Here is a 23,547-nt window from a genome sequence, read left to right on the forward strand (position 1 = left end):
ATTTTAAATGAAAAGTAAAATGAAATAAGAAATCTGTAGCTGTACATTTCTTATTCTCAATCTCAATTAAAATTTTGCAATAACAGCTTTTTGTTTAATAAGGAAAATTGTATTTTTGTACTTTGGCAAATAGATGAAGATTAAAAACTTCCTGACCTAAACAAAACAATGGGTCCTGGAACATTTGCCATCCCAGTCACACAGAAATTACAAATTTATATATGAACTTATAATTTTAGTGAGACTACAAGCATTTTTCACTAAAACAACTGTAAAATAAAGGCTTGATGAATTGAGACAAATGTACTCTATTTAAACGTTCTTTTCCAAGACTAATTTGTCTATGTAAGACTGAATGTGGACAAACTGGAGCATGTCTTTTTATAGCGCATCCCTGTTTAATGGTGATGGTATTAAGCCAACTTTGTAGAAAGAGAGGATAGATAGTTTTTCTGGGGTTTTTTTTGTAGAGGCAAATTTGCTTACCTGTCAGAGTAACATTCTCTTCTCCTTCTACCTAGCATATTTTTTAACACATTTCAGTTGCTTTTGCTACGGCATGAATTAAGATATTACAATCCAAGAAAAGATTTTTTGTGATTGGCTAAGCTTACAGCATATTTCCACCACCCACAAAAAAGACTCTGTTGTGCTGAGAAGAAATGGAAACCCTAGATTAATTATTCTGTAGTTTATGGACATAAGTAATCATACAATATTACATGGTAACTGTTAAAGAACCACAATGTTTTATTTTTGATAAATAATTGTTATAATTTACCTGTGATTTCATCTCATAAAGTGTAGCATCCTCTGGAGTTAACTGAAGTGCTTCATCCCATTTGTGAATAGCCTCTCGGTATCTGTAGTTAAAACAATATTACAGACTCACTACATTTTAAGAAGTAACTTATACTAGGTAATTTTATTGATTTAGATCCTGACATTGTCCTAATTAAAGAGGCACAGCATGTAATTAATATTTATTATTTTGCTGACCACTTCTCTGTAAGATAAGCGGAACTGTTTTGAGGAGTTGAGTATTTGTTCTTGTGACGAAATGGGTACTAAGCCCTAGCACAAAACTGGCCTCAAGTGAATCAGCAAGTCAACACAGGAAACTTAGAGCAATGAACGAAACCTAGAACTTCTGCACTGAGTGCAGTTCCCATTACTGTCAAAATCACTCTTAACCATAATAAATCAATCATAATCTTAGTAAGAAAAGAAAGGAGTACCTTGAACTTCATATGCCGCAATAYAGTCATAATTTAAAATTTCTTTCTAGCTTAAAAAGCTGCTAAAAATTGCAGTCACCCTCCCGCATTATTCTGTTGCAACAGAGACCAAAATAAAGAAATCTGGATAACTCAGGTATACAAAATACCAAGAAAATTCAAAGTAAACTGGTATACTTAATTTCATGAAGCCACTCAACTTTAAGAGATACACAGTAGCTTAGAAATATGTTTCCCTCTTCTGGAAACAGCAGATACAAGTTGACCAAAACCAGTAAGAAGTCTTGGCTTTAAACTAAGAAGCAAAAGCTAGACAAGACAAACCACGGTAGCAGGGTAAATTGCTGCAAAGTTGCTGCAAAATGCAAGAGCAAACAGTGGCACGAGTGCAATCTTTCAGCCTTGAAGAAAGTCTTCAGATGAACAATAAGGATACTAACGGGTATATAGGAATCCACAAGTTCCATGCATCCACTGTTACAATATCCATATTTCCTATGAAATTTTATGTAGGAACTCATATTTTCATTAATTCTAACACCAAAATATGAAAGCTGTTACTCTTTAGACAGACAGATACAYGTACATATGGCAATTTTAATAATATACATAAAATTGAAGTAATTTTCACACACACTTCTTATACAAACAATTCATCTCCCCTCCTTCTTTCCCTTCTCCCATTTTCTAGTTCTCTGGCTAGTTCTCCACTTCAAAATTTTCCAGATCAATACCTGAAGATTTCAAAAAGTTCTGAATTGAATGAAAACAAGGGACTATATTGAAAAAGCTATACAATCAAATTGTAAAAGGTTTCAGGTATCAATAGTTTGTTAAAGACTGATAAATATGCTTAGAATTCAAGTTAACCATCAAAGGGACATTTCCGTGCATTTTTATGTTTCCTAAAAATTTAGCTACCAGCCGTGCATTTGTAGTCTCAGTTCATACCCTATGTACACGTGTACATGCTACAAGAAACATCACCTTTTCTACACGACAGCATAAGTGTTAAGTTGACTGAGAACTAGTTTTGTCCAGAACTTAGCACAGACATTAGCAGGGACTGCATGATTGAGGGAATCCCTCAACTCAGATGATGCTTTGGCCACACAATAAGCTGAAACATTGCTAATGTAGCCACGATGTTTAGAAACAGAGAAAAGCTTGGAAAACAAAGCAAATAGTAACGACATCAATAACCATGAAGGAATAAACAATGCAGTGGCACTACAGAACAGAAAGGCAGCAAGATCAGAGTCACAAGTTTCTATTCCATATGAAGGGGTCACTACTGCTCCCTCAAAATTTAAGTCTGACTATAATAAAAGTCATATGAAGAACATGCTGCCTCTGAAGGAGCACCAAGCAGGCAAATATTCTCAAATCCTGTTGGGTTTTGCTGCAAATCTGCCTATGGTCTGCCAACACTAGATAGACAGTCAAGAGAAAAAGAGGTTGTGCAGTCACAAAAACGCTGTGGATGTGTATATTTTGTGCTTGAGCAGAGAAGTCAGTGATCCAACAATTGCTGCCATACACATGAACAAAAGAGTGACAATAATTTAAGTAAAAACACTCAGTTTGACCTGTGAACTTCAGAAATKGTGATCTAAGAGAAATGAAGGTTTATAGTACGGACATATCCATACTGCAGTGAAACATTTATCTTTTCAGTGCATATATTTTCATAAGAAGAAAGTCTGATAAAACAAGTCTGCTTAATTTTACAAATAYGCAGGCAAAAAGTTTCCATTTGTGTTCCAGGGAAAAAAAAAAAAAAAGAGAGGATACTGTTTTTAATTAAAAAAAATTGAGAAATGCTGTTTGTTCTAGTAACACACAACTTAAGAAAAGCTAGTTCTTTAATCAAAAGATTTTTCTTCCTCATTCTTTTAAAGTGAAAGATTATATAATGTSTTAAGTATCAGATGCCCTACTAAAAATGTTGTCCAGGGGCATAAGATACAGTTGTAAAGTCAATATTCCAGTAAATGATGAAAACCATAAGCCTTGGTTGAAATTAAGCAGCAAGCTAACTCATGAGTAGCATCACTAGAATAAAGTAATTTTAAGTCTCAGCATCTGATGGAACTGGACTGTATGAAATCTTTACCATTAAAAGCAGGGAGAACTAATTTTAAAATGGATAAATTCAGTATAAATATTTTATCTGCTTTGGGTTCAATCAACAGTTATACAAGTTTAATGACTATTCCACATGCTGTTCCAATTCTTCTCTAAAAAAGTAAATAAAGTCACACACAGAAATAAGTTATGAGCACATTAACAAGTTCATATGCATCCACTGAACTGCAAGAACTAGTATATCAGGCTGGCAAAAGGGAAGTAAAGAATTTTAGCTTAAGCCTGTTGCATTGAGGCCTACTAAACATGTTCTTCCATGTGCTTGATATTGAATGAGAGCACACAAATTCAAAACATGCTATGGCACAGCAACATGCATTTGAATCCTACACTACTTCAGAAAAATGAATGTGAATCTCAGCACTGCAGAAATTAAAATGGCTTACATCAGAAATAAATTGTATCAGAAACAAAAATGTGTATCAAAAATCCCAAATCTRATCACCAGTGATTTTTTTAAAACCTTCAGAAGCCTCTGATATTGATCAGAGTGGGCAATAACCCCATTCACTAACACATGCTCAGGGCTGACTKGCTGGAAGGCACATTTACAGAAAAGGACCAGGGGTCATTTTAGACACCAAACTGACCATAAGCCAGCAGTTGGACTTCTTTGTTACAAGGGCACACAGCACTGTGGGCTACATGAGGGAACACAACACCAGCAGGTTGAGGGAGATCATCCTTCCCTTCTGCTCAGCACTGATGAGGTCGTGGCTGTGGAGCTGCATCCAGTTCTGGACTCCCCGGTACAGGAGAGACAGGAACGCACCAGAGGAAGTCCAGTGAAGGGCCACAAAGGGGATAAGGGATTGGAGCCTCTCCCACATGAGGAGAGGCTGAGAGAGCTGGGGCTGTTTAGCCTGGGGAAGAGAAGGGTTGGGGGAGATCTTACCACCTGAGGGGAGGGGGTAAAGAAGGCAGAGCCAGGCTCTTCTCAGGGGTGCCCAGTAACAGGGCAGGAGTCAATGGGCGCACAATGAAATACAAGAGAGTCCATTTAAACCCAAAGAAACTTTTCCACAGAGAGGGTGAGCGAGCACTGAAACAGGTGGCCCAGTAAGGTTGTACAGCCTCCGTCTTTGGAGATGCTCAAAACTCAACTGGACAATGTCCTAAGCAACCTGCTCTAGTTGACCCTGAGCAGAGGGGTTGTATTAGTGATCTCCAAGGTCCCTTCCAGGATCAGTGATTCTTTGATTATCAGAGACAGCAGGACATAAAGAATGTCCCTTGGCAACGTTCTGGTTTGACATATATATTCCTGTGCATATTAGAAAAGAAAATTCGTTATTTGTAAATTGTTTCAAGAATGCACTACATGACCTTTAAAGGCCCTTTACAGTCCTGTCTCYTGCAATTTCACCAAGTCTAAATCATATTCCATATACATTTGCTGACAAGAAACAAGATATACACTTTCTAGTTTAAGAACTGTTTATATCAGAATGCAAGAAACGCAACTGCAGAATACAATGTCTGTAAACTAATTCTAACAATGCAAGAACAAATGTTGACCCAAATACTGTCCTGAGAAGTATGTGGTTCACCAACAGATAAAAATCATGGCAAAAATAGTGCATTTTTAAAAATAAAAAATGGTTTGTGCAAAGAAAAATGCTTATTTCATCATTCATTCACTTTCAATCAACAGAAGACGAATTCCCTCTACCTGGTGATACGCATACCCTAAAAAACTGATTAACAAAAATATGCAAGAGGAAAATGAAAGCCTAGGAGTGAAAGAACTTTGGCAATTCAAAAGACTTTTTGCCATAAGTAGCAGGATTCAGAAGTCCAATGCCTTTGTTAACTGCTATGGCAAACAACAAGTGGCATGCAAGTTTAGTCCCCTCAAATAATCTAGCTATTTCTATTAAATTCCTAGGAAGAAAAGCCAATTCAAGACAACCAAGAGTGTTATAATAAATAATACAAGTATACTGCTGGCATACAAAGAACCAAAGAACACATCATCCCAGCTGCTAGTCGTTTTCAGGCTTGCTTATGGCCCAGAGGAAAAGTATATCAGAATTAACAACCCACATTGCACTCATCTTTCAGGAACAACCAACCAACCAACCAACCAACCAAAAAAAAAAAAAGATGGGAGGCAAATGGCTCTATTCCCTCCCCTTAGTAAGAAGTAGCAATATATAAAATCTGTTCCTTAGGTTTTTCAGGTATGCATTTTAAGACAGACCTGTTATACAACTGGGGGGGGGGGGAGAGAGAGGCGAGGGGAGAAGGAGGAGAAAAAATCTAATAGGAGCCTTCCAATACCTAAGAARAAGCTACTAAGACAACAGAGCATGGCTCCTTACTGAGGCATGCAGCAGGAGGAAAGGAGACAGTGGTATAAATCAAAAGAGGAGGTTCTGACTAGATACTGGACAAAAAAAAACAAACTTTTCACTGGGTTGATCACCAGTCATTAGAGCAGGCTGCCCAGCAGCAGTAWGGAATATATGGATATTCCATACTTGGAAGCTCTTGAGACACAACTGAACACAGCCCTAAGTAACCTGTTCTAAATTCACTGTTGACCCTGCTTTGACTAGACAATCAYCAAGGCTTCCTTAATTTTTTGATTTTGTATGGGAATACTATAAAAATTTATCTAGTATAACCATAAGGAAATCACAGGATGTTAAAAACAGGCATATTTTGATTTTATAGAATATCAAATTAATATTTATTTCCAGAAAATTAATATTCTGTATAGACAATATTATATGTGTGTCTTTCATACAAGTTGTGTACAATGTATTGCATATATACAATTGTATGTAACTAAACAGCTAAACTTAAGCAATAAAAAAAAAAACTTTTTTAAAAGTCTTTACATCACATTTCGAAGTATTAATCATTAGAGTATAAAGACCCACAGGGACACCAGTAAAATTGTATATGCTCTACAACAACAACAAAAATATATACAGTGCATCCAGAATATAACTATCATTTTATCTTCTTTATCAAAATGCCAAAAGAGTAAACTTAAAACTGGATACATCTGGGATGGCTTCAGAGTACAAGATTTGATAGATCTTGCTGATTTTTATTTAACGGGATACAAAAACCCAGAGCTTCCCTGAAGTGGTAAAACTGCTTTCTTCAGACATGCTACTAACCATCTGGAAACTATACAGACTTGGCACGTTTTAACCTAACTTGCTAAATGTATCAAACAAACATTTCATGCTTACAATTTACTTTTTCAACAACAGTTCTGGGAAAACATCATCTCTTGAACTCTCTAACAAGATCATTAAGTCAAATTCATATTTTCCAGAAAAAGTGTATTTAATTGGAAGCTTCTGGGTAAAGTACTAAATTTAGAGTTCAAAATCCAATCTCCGATGTGTAACTTGAGCCCAAAGCACGTAACGCTGAAAATGGTCACTGCAGATCACAAGAGATACAGTCCGATCGGAGTGCACAGTTGATGCTTTAGGAACGGATTAAAACTTTAGGGCATGTTTAAAATGAAACTGAAAACACAGGAAAACATATCAAATGTAAATACCAGATGAGACAATATTGAATTTAGACAAGATGAGACAGGCCTGCAGTAGAGAGGCAGATCACAGAAGTACAGTGTAAAGAGAAAATAAGACGCAATATAACTCCTTGGAATTCTTAAAAGATTTGAAGGGAATCTGACAAAACAGAGGAAAATAGGGCTAGACAGGTTTCAGGAAGATGAGAGAGAATGAGATTTAAAGACTGATTGTCAAATACTTCTACCAGATCACAGAACTCAAAGGTAGAATAACGGTCTGTGACCACCAGAAGCAATTTTAGCCTAACATATGGCCAAATACCACAAAGCCTTTGGTGAAAGCTAAAGGAAAAGAACATCAGATGCTACTATACAWACCACATAAAGAGAAAATGAGAAGTTGATCATATGATTAGAATTCCTTTTTTAAGTTGGGAGATGATGCAGGATTACATAGCAGCAGGAAAGATAAGAACAACAGGTGAAGGAGAAAACTATGATATAAAACAAGTATCAGATACTGCAGTTGATATATTTCAAATGCTCAAAGAGAAAACATTTTCTAGATATCTTGAGTCCAAAGTCCATGGCAGTTAATAATGCAGTGGTTTTTTTTTTTTTTTATTGCTAAAAATGAAGTCTTAAATGTAAAGTTTCAGTTTCTCAAAAGAGCTTCAACAGTACTTTCTATGAAAGCAAAAGGAAGAATAACATAAAAGAAATGAATTATGKGGATGTATTTGAAGCAATTTTCAGGTTGCATCCTGGTCTTTGTTCAGAATTATTTATTTAGATATCCTTCAGAAACGTAGTAATATGGGTAGAATGAGGGATATAATTTCTTTTCTTAGCTGAATAGATATTTTAGCATTTCAACCTTTAAAATATTTGTCCAGAAAATGCTGAAAGCTTGGTCTCACCTCATTTCCCACATTAGTCATGACAAGTACAACAGGAAGTCATCAAAAACTGTCCAGAGCACCACAAAAGCAAGCCTCTGGCATTTAAATAGCAGTGTTTCTTCCCCTCTATTAAAATAACTTTTGCCAAAAATTGAATGATGCTGGTGGGATAGTGTAAGGAGGGTTTGACGTTTTGGGCGAGATGATACACAAAAATCAAATGCCTTAATCTGTTCATACTCTACTCTGGGTAGTTACATTTAATCTAATGATATTCTATTGTTACCTGTATTAAATAACATAATTCCTCTTCATTTTCTTTCCCATTGTTACTTCTGGCCTCTGTATAATTTTTGCCAGTTTCAACATCCCAGAGTAAAAATGACATCAGTTGTATTCAAGAAGAGAAAGAGATAAAGACACGGGAAATACGTAATTCTCTACGGCATTTTGAGATTTATAAAGGGCAATTATAATTTATTATTTATGAAAGAACCAATCAATCAAGTTGGCAGTTACTTTATAAACCTCCTCACATAGCTCAAGCAATTAGGCAGTATTGATGTCAAACGCTATAAAATACCAGTCCAAACACTAATAAGTAAAACCGTCATCTTGAAGGAAATGAAATATAGACGTGCAATAAACAACATATGATCTACGTACAAGGACAAAACAGACATGATAAAGACTCTATACAGGTAGGAACTGGATGTMACCATCCAGGAGCGGAGGAATGCGTCAGATGTTCTAAAACCCAAGGCAGCTCACCTGCAAGTCAGGACACTTGCAGGAGATGAGGAGCGGGACAGGAGAAACAGTGACCTGTAGGTGTCATTCAGTAAATATGTTCTTAAAGGGGCAGAAGAGGCAGACAAGCCTGTGCTCCAATTGCCAAGAGAGATGGAGCTAATTAACACTACTTAAAATGTTATATTTCTACTGAAGAGTAGCCTCATATAGAAGTGAAAAAATAGGTTTAGGTTGGCACACTCTTTGCAGTGTGATTTTGCATGCATACAGTATTGCATAATGACTAGGAATAATAGCAAGAACTCCTTGAACCATCTCCACCTGTTTCTCTCACAGCACAGCAAGAGAAGAGAATCAAAGAACAAAAGGTTCAACACTATTAACATTTCATATGTTTTATTTACATGGGTTATTGGATAGGAATAATTAAGCTATTTATAGTTCACAGTATCCTATGCTTCTGAATCCTAACTTAACTCTTCCTCTTTCTCTGCTTTTATGAACCAATCCCATGCTCTACCTAGGGGAACAGACCTACGAAGAATATTTTGAGTTCTGGAAGGGCTCCCTTTCTATTAAACTGCCTGTGGTTTACAATATGCTTTCAGAAAAGGAGACACAGCAGCAGACCCTTATTTCTTCAGATAATTGAGCAGTTGTAACAGTTGTGCTCTAGCAGATCCCTTCCACTCTTAAAAAGGAAAAAAAAAAAAAATCTGAAGCAATCAAAGGTGCACCTGAAGAAAAGATTAGTGTCTCCATTGCAAACATATGCCCTTTAACATATATCCTCTATTACCTTCTCTTTAAACTTTAGATTGATCTCACTGATTAGATAAATATAATTATATCTGACTCATAAATGCCTTAACATCTATAAATGCTTTTCCTACATAAAAGCTACCATCCACAAACTCTAAAAATATGCTAGTAATTTCTCTTAATTTTAGGTTTGACCTGTACTCACCTGGTCTTTTTCCATTTTTGATCAATATTTCTTGCAATTTCTTTGCACACTTATTATCAGAATACGACAAACTAAGTAACCTGAGCACCCTCACAAGCAGTTAAAATATTTTGATAAAATTTAAGTTACTTGGAAAGATCCAGGTTAAATAACTCTCTCTCATGTTGAGACAATGCTGCATGTAATAGTTGTTTATGCTAGCTGCTTACCTGAAATATGCTCATGTTTTATGCCATAGAATTGATTCTGTAAAATAATTACATTTTATTTATACGATCCGAATTTCAGTATTTCTTTCACTTTGTATATGACCAGCACTTCTAACACTGTTTTCTARTATGCCTTGGAATTTCTTCTCACTTTGAAGTCCACAAAAGAAATTTGCTACTAGAAGAAATTATTTTTGAAATCACATTAATTCAATTYCACCCCCAATACAGAAGTCTTGTATCTTTACCACAGTTTCTAAAGACAAAGACAAAAATTTATGACTATAAAGTTTCAAAGTCATTTTAAGTCAGTTGTCAGAATAAGTATGTTCTTCACTCTCTCCTCATTTCTGTCTACTCTTTCTTGCCCTTACTTTGTATCAGCATAAACATTTGTGCTTCGTAGTCCAAGTCACCAATCTAATCATGTTAAGACCCATCCAAAAATTAGTATAAGCAGTTTCCCAATCTAATTTTCCATTTGGCTGCAAAAACACAAAGCTTTCATCCAGCAGCAGTGACATCTGTACTTGGGTTAACAAGACAGCAAAAACTTCAGCACTGCAAGTATATTTTTTGGTTGCTGAAGAAGTTCACAGTCCTTACTTTACTAAACAAGACAAACTGATATTCATGAAACAGAATGCGCTATAAAAACGCCATCTTTACTAAACAGTTTCCTATCACCTTCATGTTTAGAGCTGTGAAAACASTAGATTTTTGAGTTTGTAAGCGACAGAGAAGGATGGCCTAGCAAAGGCCAATTAAAACAAAATGTCACTTTCAACAGAGAATAGTGGAAAAGTTTTGTTTGCATCTCAATATGTGATTCCACTCTATCCCCCATGTTTTATTTATATAAAATTTTTTTTAAAAAAATCTCTATTCAAATCCTTTTCAAAGCCTCAAAAATATTAACTAAATTCAAACCAGAAATACCCTTTGAAAACTGAACTATGATTTCATTTTGGTACATTTAGTATTTTAAATAGAATGTCCAGGAAAATAAGTCATCTGTGAGTAATATCAGGGAAAGCACGCTGACAGACAGAACAGTTTCACTGATGGACTAAAGACAATAAAAAATGCCTATGTCAACATTCAAATTCACTGAAGGTAAACCATAGGAGTTAATCGTCATRAAAAGGAAAGCTTTAATAAAACTTCCAGACAGATACAACTTCAGATATACTATCATTTCCTAAAGAGAAACCTAAGCTGCAGAATTCCTTTCAACAAGTTTATACTATTTAACAAGTTTAATAGGTATCTTCCATTTTAAAAAGTAAAATAGGATTGTGTCGCCAGCTGGAGATGAGCCATTATTCACTGCCAAAATTTCTTATCAATCTAGTTCAGAATCTACAGTTATAAACCGTATTTTGTCTTAACTGTCATTTTTAAATTTTTGCGTAAGATAAATAGCTTAGACCAGTGTCTGCTACACCAAATTTTTATTACCAGCTGACAGGTCAAAGACAAAACAAACTACATTTTCTAAAATCTGTCATTTAGTTGCTAGAGCCAGTAAAACTCCAAAGGTTTGCAGGAAAACATGTCCAGTACTCACTAAGAATGACCAGCCTAGAAAAATTAKCAGCTTGAATTGGCTTCAGAATAGCAAACTCCCCAATTCTTTGTGAAAATATTATAGCTATTACTTTTTTCTGCGAGTAAGAACACAGGATTGGTGCATCATCTCTTTAACTACGTGGCATTTCTTTCACTTAGTGAGAGATGGGCCTTAGTGTTCTAGGCCCATCCAGATGTCCCTACAAGTGAGCTAACTTGTCTTTTGTGATCTTAGGAAATCAACTCTTAAGCCATTAGCACTTCTAGAAAAATCAAATATTTCCATTAAAAAACAAACAGAAGAATGTAGTGCTCTGATTTTCCCACCCACCAATTGAACTAACAGTGTAAAGGCCTGACTGAATAATTGAGCAAGATGTTTTTCCTGGATAGATTTCACTCTGAGCATTTACAACTTAAAAGCATMCTTTCTAATTTAAAGATACTTCCATGAAATACAGCAAGATGTAGAGAATATCATTTAGGGAACCAGAAAGCAACAGGATGACATTAAGGCATTTAGAAACAATCTTTATCTAGGAAAGTAACAAAAACCATCACCATATCCTATTTCTTTTTAAAGCTGCCGAAAAATAACAGCTGAGTGACAATTATGGTGATGATCATGCAATGGATATTGAGTTGCTGCCTTAAAATTACATTTCATGAACCATAAGGACAAGTCAGACAAGCTGGGTTTTCTGATGTAATCTTTGTCAGCAACAATAACTAGGCTTTGTTTAAGAGCACATGAACTAAGGTATTAGAATTAAGAAAGTATGTAATTTTTGTTCCACAGCTTCCTTAAGGAATAGAAATATGTAGAAATTAAACCATTTTCACAAAATAAACCCCACAGCCTTCATCTGAGTAATAAAATATTTTTCCCTCTTTTTTTTTTCTTTAATATCCAGCTACACTGCTGCATATATCACAAAATAACTTGAGGGGTAGGAGGGGAAGGGAAGAACATTTTATAGAATGTCATTAATACAGGGAATACTGGACATTAACAGCAGTATTTCAGCTGAGCAACTCTTGTTGGTGCCTGTCGAGTAAAGGATTTGAAAAAAGTCCCAGTTTGTGTTTCTCTGTAAAATATCGTTTAAATTAATTCAAATTACTAGATTTTTCATTTCACTCTGTACATAAAAATTTCTAGATTTAAGAGTTTTTTAATAAAAATGTCTGAGGTTATGTATGAAATCTCTTAGTTACCTCTTGGCTCAAACCCAAAACATTTTATCTTGCAATGTAGACTTTTGCATTAAAATACTTACAGGAATCCTTAACCACCATCTACCAGCACAGATCTGCTAGCAGAAATCTGCATCTACAGGGCAGTGATAGTGCTGCTATTGCTGTTATATGTACTATTGTAACAGATGGTGCCTGTCCCAGCAAATATATAGAATATACGGGGTGGGGGGAGGGAGTTTTCAGAGGTCTGCTCCAGAAACAAATGACTCAGCTGTGAGAGAAACTCATTAGGGAGCACTTCATCTCAACAAAACAGTTAAAGAGGAAATGAAAAGGTGCCATTGCATTCTGTTTCATACACTGACCCCTCATTCACAGCAGACTTTTCAAATCCTTTACTTAACAGACACCAGCAAGAGTTGCTCAACTGAAATACTGCCGAATTGCTGCCAAAGAGCAGCACCTCATGAAAAGCCGCATGACATACACACATCCATTCAAAAAAAAAAAAAAAAGTCAGACTGCTAAAAGGCTATCTAAACTGAAAAAGGTAAAGAACAGATTATAAAAGAGTAATTTACTTATGTAAAACCTAAGGTTAGAAATACAGGCAGCACAAGTGCTTTCACAGATTTTAAATTAATTCTTAAAGCATAGCTTTGATATGTTATAAAGATCAAATGTAAGTATTCTTATAGTAATTTGTAACAGTGAAAAATAAAAACCCAATACTTTAGTCTTTACATAGAAGATTTACGAGGCATTTCACAATTATTCCTGTTTTACAAGTGGAAAGACTGAGACACAGAGATAATGTATCCAAAGTCAAGGCACCTACCAACAGAAAATAGAATCAAGGCATGTAGGTTTTCTGCCTCTTTGTGTGTCTGTGAGTAACCCTACAACTTGTTACATCCTAACATGACATGGCCAGATCAATCTTCACAATTAATGCCTGCTCATGACCATCATTTTTAGCATRATTTCTCAGACTAGATACAAGTACTGTTTAGACATAAACAAAAGCTCTGTGGAAAAAGTGCTAGGAAGCAGTTTGCCATGCAAGAATTCACATACTATTAATTCCTGCCCTACTGATTACTAAGAAGCAAATACTGAATTTTTTGAAAGTGAAATGTGAAAAATCAGACTGGTATTCATTATTTCCCAATAACTTCACATGCATCAGAAGGACAGAAGAAAATGGCTGTCAAGCACGATTCCTCCATACGAAGCACAGAAATTTGTGAGACTAATGTATATAGAAAAACTGAGGAATACTTTTGCTTAAGAACTTCTCAATAATGTTCTACATGTTTCAAAAAGCATTTCAAAAACTGACACATTGTATAAGAATTTATTAAAAAAAAAGGATTACTATATAGCAGATTTCGTTGGGGAATGTAAGAGTTTTTCTTTTACATAGCTCAAAAGACTATTTCTCACTCAGAAGAAACAGACCCTCAAAGCTTAATGATCTAATGAGAAATAATCCTTCATTTTTGAACAGGCATTTAGGCCTGATTCATCCCACCTAGTTTTAGGTATTTAAYCTCAAGCATTTACAGTAAGACTTCAGTCACCCTGTAGTCACATGGGCTATCTCTCTACAAGCAAACTAAAAGTATCAGGGAGCATTTCCAGCCAGTGGCACTTGAGTAGAATTACTGTTAAATTTTTGCACGGATCAGTCCTTGGCATGGTCGCAGCCAGCCAGCATTCTCCCTGACAATTCCCAGGCTCAGGCCTGRAGTAGGAGCAGGCCTTTCTTAAAAGGCAGTTTGCACATGGCCACCCTATTCAGGAAGGTAAAAGTTTCATAGCAAGGCTGTGAAAGCTGTGTGCCAGCTGGCCGCAGTGCCTGCAAATGGTCCTGGCACCTTTATAATGTAGCTATATTGTTAATACTGAGCGGCAGAAACTTCCAAATTGCAGTTTAAGCTCTTYAGTGGGCTGAACCATAGTCTGGAGATACCTCTTTCTACTTGCACTGTAAATAAATCTTGAGCAGATAGATTTGTAATTTAACTGCCTCCATTAAGTGCCTAAAGTTATATAGGATGAATGCATGCATCAGTTACAGTATGCTTGCCACTAAATGTTTTTTATATATAAAAATATGCACGCATATGCATAGTTGACAGCTGTTCCATTACTATTTCTCTTCCTTTTTATATCTAAATACTCACATTCATATACACATTATTCAAATACAGATACTACAGTCTCACAATTCAAAACTCTCAAGTCACAATAATTCTAAAAAGAGAGATGCTATCAAAATCATTCTCTTACACATACTCTCAGAAAAGTCCGCAAAAAATTAGTAACTAAAATTCAAAACTGAACTCCATTTGCCAAATAATAACCAGTTGCTGGAAAAAAAATGCTCACCATAACAAAGAAAAATAACTATATTAAAGATAAATAGTAATTTAAAGTAAAGGAACTATTTAAAACAAGTAACAAAAAGCTTCTTCAATGAGGAAGGCCAACTGGCTGCACCACCTGGAAGCAAAAACTCTTTCAGAAGTGAGAAAAAACAATAAAGCCAGCAATATAAGTTGAATATATATATATATATATACACAGCAATGTATCTCAAAGGTGAAAATTGAAGTGTTACTTCATACACCAATTTATGGGAGGGTGTTAAACACTACAAAACATTCTGTTTGGCCACCTGTTTCAGTGCTCGCTCACCCTCTCTGTGGAAAGGTTTCTTTGGGTTTAAATGGACTCTCTTGTATTTCATTGTGCGCCCATTGACTCCTGCCCTGTTACTGGGCATCCCCTGAGAAGAGCCTGGCTCTGCCTTCTTTACCCCCTCCCCTCAGGTGGTAAGATCTCCCCCAACCCTTCTCTTCCCCAGGCTAAACAGCCCCAGCTCTCTCAGCCTCTCCTCATGTGGCCTCGAGAGGCTCCAATCCCTTATCCTCTTYGTGGCCCTTCACTGGACTTCCTCTGGTGCATTCATGTCTCTCCTGTACCGGGGAGTCCAGAACTGGATGCAGCTCCGCAGCCACGACCTCATCAGTGCTGAGCAGAAGGGAAGGATCATCCCTCTCAACCTGCTGCTGATGTTTCCTTATGCAGCCCACAATGCTGTTGGCCTTTTTTGTTACAAGAGCACACTGCTGGCTTATGGTTAATCTGGACCCCTGGTCCTTTTCTGCAAATCTGCTTTCCAGCCAGTCAGCCCAAGCCTGTACTGGTACATGGGGTTATTCCTCCCCAGGAGCCAGGATTCATATTTCCCTTTCTTGAACTTCATGAGGTTCCTCTCTGCTCATTTTTCTCATCTTTTGAGGTCCCTCTGAAGGGCACCTGGTGTCATTCTTCCCAACCTTGCTGAGGGTGCACTCTACCCCATTGTTCAGGTCAGTAAAGAGTTTAAACAGTTTTGGACCTAGCATTGACCCCAGAAGTACATCACTAGGGATTGGCCTCTAGCTGGACTTTGTGCCGCTGATGACAACACTTTGAGTGCAGCAGTTCAGCCAGTTTTCAATACAACACCCTGTCCACTTATCCAGCCTTAATTTCATCAATTTGTCTATGAGGATGTAATGGGAGACAGTGTTGAAAGCCTTACTGAAGTTAAGATAAACAACATCCAGTGCTTATCCACCGCCATCTCTTATCTCTGAAGGCTATCAGGTTGGTCAAGCATGACTTGCCCTTCATAAATCCATGCTGACAACTCCCAAGCACCTTCTTGTCCTTCATATATTTCAAAATGATTTCCAGGATTATTTGCTCTATTGCCTTCCCAGGGATCAGTTTGAAGCTGTCTGGCCTGTAGTTCCCCAAATCTTCCTTCTTGAAGACAGGAGTGACATTAGCTTTCTTCCAGTCCTTAGGAMCCTCCTCCTAATCATCATKACCTTTCAAAGAYTGAGTGGTCTCTCAACTACATCAGCTACTCTCTCAGCACTCAAGGGTGCATACCATCAGGTCCCACAGATTTACACGTATCCAATCAAACACTTCCTGGTCTTAAGGGTTTGGAGTTCTTGAAGGCAAGTCTTACCAGTAAAGACTAAGGCTAAGAAAGCATTGAGTAATCTGGACTTTTCCACATCCTCTCTCACTAGGCTCCCTGTCCCATTCAGCAGTGGGCCCACATTTTCTCTAGCCTTCCTTTTGCTGTTGATACATCTGTAGAAGCCCTTTGTGTTACTCTTTACATCCTTTCCAAATTCAAGTCCAGGTGGGCTTTGGTTTCCCTAATCTCAATCCTGCATGCTCAGACAGTATCGCTGTATTTCTCTAYACTCCTCCTGGGTCACCTGATCCCGCTTCCATCTCTCTTATGCTTCCATTTAATGTCTGAGTTTTGTTCAGGAGCTCCCTGTTTAATCCACGCAGACCTCCTACCACCTTTGCTCAATTTCCTGCTCATTGGGATGGACTATTCTTGAGTCTGGAGTTTTTTTTTTTTTTTTTTTNGGGGGAACCCCTCCTTTCCTGGACCCCTCCTCAATATACCCCACCTCTAAAAATATCCCATATGCCTCATTTCTCCAAGTATACTGCAATGTAATTAAGCTGCTGAAATGTTTCAGGCAAAGACAGCTGGTAGATTTTGGCAGATTTTCTGGGAAACTTCTTTACTAACATTTTCATTATGTAAATAACATCAGTTTTATTGACTGAAGGTTTATGGCAATTTCCACATGATGATCTTTGCCCTTTGCCATGTTAGCTGCATCTAAATGAGTTAGCAAAATAATCTGAGAAGAGCTTTATTACTTAAATGCTTCCCTAACTCACTAGTAATCAAGTACTTACCATAATCTAAACCTGAAACACACTTTTAACTTGAGAGTAAACATGTATTATAAAATCATGACAGAAAGATCTATTTTTTAAATAGATATTAATCTATTGCTCAGTCTACTAAACATATCTTTTTCTTAACCGTTAACTCAACTGATCACCACACTAAACACTTCCTTTAAAGGATTGTGACTGATAATTTCTTCCTCTTCACTAATATCTTACAGTATCTAAGCCAGAAACTTGCTGTGGCGTATATTGCTGAAGAATGACAAGCTAGCAAGCTAGGTATGTGGAAGTAATTCTRGTGTATCTGTGCCAGAAGAAAAGTAATCCTCATTTATATAAGGTGAGCTTAAATGCCATTTCACAGAAGTTGAACTTGTTTTTTTGTTTTTTTTTAATAACAAGAGTAAAAAAAACTGAACAGAGTAACTCCTAARGAGTAATTCCACTAGAATAGTGAATTATTTCCAAGGATTAACTGATTATCTGTTCTATCCACAGCACTTCAGCTTGTCACTGTTTAGTTTGCTACTGTAAAAGGAAAAGTAAATTTATCAGACTAATTTACATCAGCAAATAACAAAGTGACATTAGCTATTTATTTTAACATAGGTGACTATCTCGTAGATCAGCCAAAGCAGTTTGTTCCAGTTAAAGCCACAGTCTTTCCAAATGAGTGCCAGCTTTAGAAAAGATGATCTTTTTGGCAGGTAACATAAAACAGAATAAGGAATAAACATAATTAGAAATAAGAGTGGCATTAACATGATTTTTTATTTACTAATATTTCTGCAAAATAATTTAAAATTTTAACAAATCTCTAAAAATTTAACCCAATAGTGTCTCTTTGTACGTATATATATGTATGTATGTATATAYACATACACACACACACATTTAAGTGAGCATTTTTTTTTTTTGCTCATCTTCAGGCTGCCTTGAGAAGACCTCTAACTCCACCTGCCGGACAGCTACAAAAACTTCTGTTGTTTAAAGAAGTGTGCATGGGGAAAAGCAAAATCATTTATATCAATATGTAATTCAATTATACTGAACATACCAGGCTGGCATACAAGTTTTCCACTTCTTGCTGTTAGTTCTCTACACATCATTGGGCTGAGGATACATACATGTTCCACTATTTAATCTCCTCTGAACTCATCCCTAAGTGTAGGTCCACATACAAAGGTAACTTACCATTCAAAGCAAGCTACAATGGCAAATCACTGTTTTCAAAGGCGCAAATTCTTAATCCTTGAATGTTATGCCAGATACAAAACTGCTTAGGACCATCCATGCAAAACATCTGAACTGGATTTCTGAATGGGTTTATTTTATTTCATTCCAGTGTGTGGGGACGCATTCATGCTGGTATTTCATTTTGGATAGTCTGCCAGCATTAAATTTCATCTAAGCAAAAATATTCTCTTCTGAATATTCTCCATTCCTTCCCCCAACAGACAGTTCTTTTTCATAAAAGGGTTTCCAAAGAGCAGGCAAATTTCACTTCTTCCACCCAACTGTCTGTTCTTTCTGTTCTGATAGCACAGCTACTCATTCACAAGTCATCTCCCTTATAATTGCCTATTCACCAAGCTTCTAGGTCAGAACTTCCTAACCCATGACCTCCAGGTTATATTAGACCTACCAGGATAATAAGTCCAATCCACCACCTGTTTCTGGCAGTCTCCTGGTTCCCATCTCTCTCTCCTCACTCTGTTCCCCTTTTCCCCCCAAAAGAACAAAATGTGGGTAACAAACTGTTCTCTTGGGCAGCATTTCATGCCAGCTCTCCCCAGGCTTAACAGGCCTACTGAACATACATTACACAGTGCACTGGCAARCCACCTGCCACCCCCACACGGCTCCTGTGAAAGCTGAAAACCCACAGATGGCTGCTGCCACCACTGAAACAATTCATCCATGCCACTCCCAGGTTTGCCAGTCAGCAACCTGCTCTTGGCTGTACAGTTTTTTCTGTCAGCCCATTATTTTGTTCCCCCAGGAAGCACTGAGGCTTAATTTACAAGCACAAGACAGTCCGAGTTCACTCATTCATAGAAATAGACTTACTACATGTATGGAGACCACCAACAACATATGGCCAATATCTTCAGTTAGAAGATGGGGAAACAACAATAAATTGCTTTCCCTTACCAAAGGAATAAGCCACCTGGCTTAACCCAGCATGAACGTGGTCATCACTATTTTAATTAAATACTCAGACCTGTAAGGAAATACATTTTTGACCATATTACAGATTATTTTACCATGCACTTGCTTGGAGTTCCTTTTCTATAAGGACTGAAGATGAATTCATTACTTCGTATTCTTTCCTTTAGTTAGCCTCTTGCTTCTTCCTGATTCTTTTTCTTCATGGAATCCTCTTCTCCCTCCATCCATCCCACAGATAATACCAACTAAGACACCACCTTGGTTTCTCTCTAGTGCCCAGTCTCTATGTTTTCTTACGAGCTTCTCCAGCAGAACAACTACTATCCTTTTATCTGAATGCTGCACTATCCAGTTCAAAACCTTTCCTAAAATATCAGTGCCTAGTAACAAATCACAGAAACAGTCTACCTAAAGATTTAAATACTTAACCTAAGTCTGCTTATCTYGTACAAATGTATATTCAAAAAATACGCTGTACGAGTCTAAAACAATTCCACCACACTTTTCAGAAAGAATGAACTCCTTGCAGATTGCTTCCTCAGGTTACTGGTAGAGGCATTTAAACTATTCCACTTGTTTAAGTAACAAAAAGACTCACACTGAAAGTTCCATGCGAAGTCTTTTTAAAAGCAGATATACCTGGAAGTTATCTGTTCTGAGAGCACCATACTAATGTAATAATTGCCCTACAGAGTGGCACTACATAAATTGATAGCAGTAAGTTCTCCTGAAACATGCAAGCTACAACTTTTGTAAGTTAACTTCTCTTGGGTCTCAGATATAATAGTGTTCACATCAGACTAAGATAGTGAAAAACCTACAGAAATTATAATACAGGTTTCCAGAGTTGTTATAAACCACTTAGTATCTCTTAGTGGTTCTCATAAGGACTTTGATAAAACAATTCTCACTAAATTTGGGAGAAAAAAAGAAAAAAAAAATCACACATTGACAAATTGCTACTTATAGGTGAGYTTTCTTTTGTTTTCGAACTCACAGAAAGTGATAATCTTTCCTCAGACAAAACTCAATCTCTAAGACTAAGACATTAAAAGCATCAAAAAATCCACTTGCTGCTCAGCATTAATATACAAGTCTGTCTTACTGCCCTAACCCATATACATAACAGATTATTTGCTGTTGCTTAAGAACATTTATTGTATTTTATATAATACATAAAAACAAAATAAAATACAAAACACTAAGATCCACAACAACTTAAGGTACCCAGGTTTTGTGTACAGCATATCAGTGAAAAACATAAGAGGGTGAAAGTGGGAAGGATCACAGCTTATGCCTAATACACATAAACAGAAAAAAYATTAGTGATTACAGGCTGTAAAATGAAAGCATTTAGAAATACTTCCACCTTCTCAAGCTTGAATTTCTATGAATATCTTGGGAAAAAAAAAGATATAAAAATTTCTCCATAAAAAGCCAGATCTAACAGTTAAAGATAAAAGTGTTAACAACAAACTCTTCTAATTTGTCTATTGTAAGATATTAACATTAACCAATTTATGATGCTATTACCTACTCAGTGTACCCATATAAAGAAATTTGCTCTTCAATAGGAGCAAGTTACCACATAATAGCTAAAACATTACTTAAAGTATAACTTAGCTCACAAAATTTTACTTATCCTTTCAATTTTCAGATCCATTCAGTTTTTCAGCTCTCTGCTTCTATCATTTTTTTGTTAAGTGAGCATTCAGAAACAAGACTGAACACAGACTTCACTTCACAGGTGCCAAAAAACAGCATCATAGAAAACAACAACTGATTCAGTTATCAGAATGTGGTTAAAATGAGAAGAATGACTAATTTCTTCTACAAATATGAAAAATACGAATGCACCATCTAAAAAATTGCTTAATATTTGAAAGTGAATTAAAATATCATTTAGCACTTATTCAGTCTAAAAACAGAGAAAATAACATTAGTACCTCATGTTTTCTGCCAAATCTGCGCCTTCATCCTTCAGCTGCTTGCTTTTCTTTATGCAGTCTTCTAGAAGAACTTCTTTTCTTCTCTTAGTTGCATGCACCCAGTTATCTTCATCATCGTCAACCAGGTCTTTATCATCGGCAGCTTCTGCTTCAAATTGCTGTGAAGTGGCTTTTGAAACTTTCTCACCAATCTTTCTCTTCCACCCAAAAGAAGCCATTTGGAGAACTGGGGAGAAACATATGTTTGACAGTTAAGTTTTTACRTGTGAACAGAAAGAAAATTCCAACTTATCTCGATTCTAGGACAAAAGTACACAACAGATTGCCCTTCACAGAAATTCTGMTGAGCAGCTTCCCTCTAGCTATCACTCAGGCAGCGACAATTCTGAGCCTCGCTGGAGCGCATTCTCCAGCGAGGAAARGAGAAAAATAAGAGAAACGCCGGCACACCAGAGAGCCTTCTGCAGCTGAAGGTAACACGCGGGCAGCGGGCGGAGAGGCGGCAGGCCCCGGCCCAGGGAGCGCGGCGCACCTCGGGCACGGGCAGCTACGAGCCGCGCTGCCAGGCCGACCCCGAGCTGCGCGGTCTCGCAGGCTGCCCCCGCGCCGGAGCCCCCACCGCGGCCCGGTCGCTGCCCACAGGCACGCAGGGACGGACGGACGGACGGACGGACGGGGAGCGGCGGCGACGCCCCGACCCCCGCGGCGCAGCCCGGTACCTGCCCCTCCGCTCCCACCACCGCCCCTCCGGCTGAGGGCCCAGGCGGCCTTTGACCCGCGCCGCGGCAGGAAGCGGAAGCGGGAGCGGGAGCGGAAGCGGAAGCGGAGGGCACGGGCCGCCGCCGCGGGACGGGCACGGCCCCTTCCGCTCGCTCCCGCCGCTCGCAGGGGCCGCTGGGGGCTGCTTGTCTCAGGTGAAACGGAAGGATTGTGGTACGAGGACGGGTGTGAGGGGAGGACAGAAGCATGGGAACATCTGGCGACCTTCTTGCAAACCCGAAGCAGGATGTGAAGCAGGACATGGAGCTCTCCCGAAGGATAAGMGGCTTTGGATTTGTTTTGAGGGACTTTTTGTATACTTGTAACGAGCATCCATTGTACTCTCCCTGGACTCCTTGGCACCAGATAAGTGCACTGCATTTGATAAACAACTAATCTAATGTAACCAAGAAATGTCAAAATGATTCTTGCCAAATATGCTATCCCACGTTCTCACGTGATCTGCAAAGACGCTGCAGCTTGATCGCGGCTTATAAGTACGACCGCGTGCGCAATAAAGACAGACGTTTCCTAGCGCTCACGTCGAATGTGCGGTGATGTCTCCTTTCCTTCGCAGCAGGGGCCGGGGCCCGGCGGCGGCACCGGGGCACCTTAACCCCGGGGGCCGCAGCGGGCGGGGCGGGGCCGGCCGCGGTGCACGGCGGGAGCGGCCGTCCCGGGGCGCGCGGCATGCCGGGAGCTGCAGTGCGCCGCCGCCATGGCGCGGCCCAGCGCGCAGCTGCGTGCGGAGGGCTTCACTTGTACCTGTCACCTCACTCGAGGGGGAATTACTTCCCAACAGAAAACACTACAAAAATAAAAGAATACATGGGGGATAAAGAAAGACAGGCTATAGAGTAGCATTAATTACGATGGAACATGGAAAAAAAAATATAAGGTGAACCTTAGCAGTCACAGCAGAGCAATAGGGGATTTCTACACTGAATAYTCAAGGGTTACTTTCAACTCCAATATCATCTTCGCAGTAGCAGGGTTTATTGACAAACCCTGAAGAATCATTCAGTTGCTAAACTAGCACAAGTTGGCAGCAGCTAATATCCATAGGGGAAAATTCTTTGGCCCATACTCTGCATGATACTCAAATGATACCTCTTTAGTGGTCATGGTATTAGCTATTCTATTAAGCCAACCTTTATCTATTAAATTATGTTTAAAAGTGACATCAATATATGAGTTGCTAAAGTATGACATATGTAAGTACTAAAAGACAGCACACACACAGCTCCAAACAAGATGGTTAAGTATTTTATGTTTACTTAAGTTTTAAGTTTTCAAAATTTAAAAAGTCATACAGTTATAAACAAGCATTTTTGCATTCAGCTTCGTCAAAAAAAGAAATCAACATAGGAAGTAGGCACATC

The 23,547-nt window shown here is 38.0% G+C and overlaps 1 protein-coding gene across 4 annotated transcripts in view; it reads right to left on the reverse strand.

Annotated features, from left to right (window-relative positions):
* TTC33 (tetratricopeptide repeat domain 33) overlaps window positions 1–22,219 on the reverse strand; it is a 43,527-nt gene extending 21,308 nt beyond the window's left edge. Inside the window, exons 1-3 of one of the 4 annotated variants that reach the window (XM_085326371.1) lie at window positions 22,126–22,219; window positions 21,404–21,632; window positions 782–863 (exon numbers count right to left, since the gene is read on the reverse strand). In XM_085326371.1, coding sequence (XP_085182497.1) covers window positions 782–863; window positions 21,404–21,624 — 303 coding nt within the window. In that variant the 5' untranslated portion in view covers window positions 21,625–21,632; window positions 22,126–22,219. Of the gene's footprint in view, window positions 1–781; window positions 864–21,403; window positions 21,633–21,856; window positions 21,879–21,938; window positions 21,960–22,125 lie in introns of those variants that run through there. The other 3 variants (XM_085326370.1, XM_085326368.1, XM_085326369.1) reach the window with 3 other exon arrangements.
* Between the last annotated feature and the right edge of the window lie 1,328 nt (window positions 22,220–23,547).

The sequence above is a fragment of the Rhea americana genome, unplaced genomic scaffold (genome assembly GCF_003343005.1).
Source record: "Rhea americana isolate MKP2758 unplaced genomic scaffold, rheAme1 scaffold_13, whole genome shotgun sequence".
Lineage (NCBI taxonomy): Eukaryota > Metazoa > Chordata > Aves > Rheiformes > Rheidae > Rhea > Rhea americana.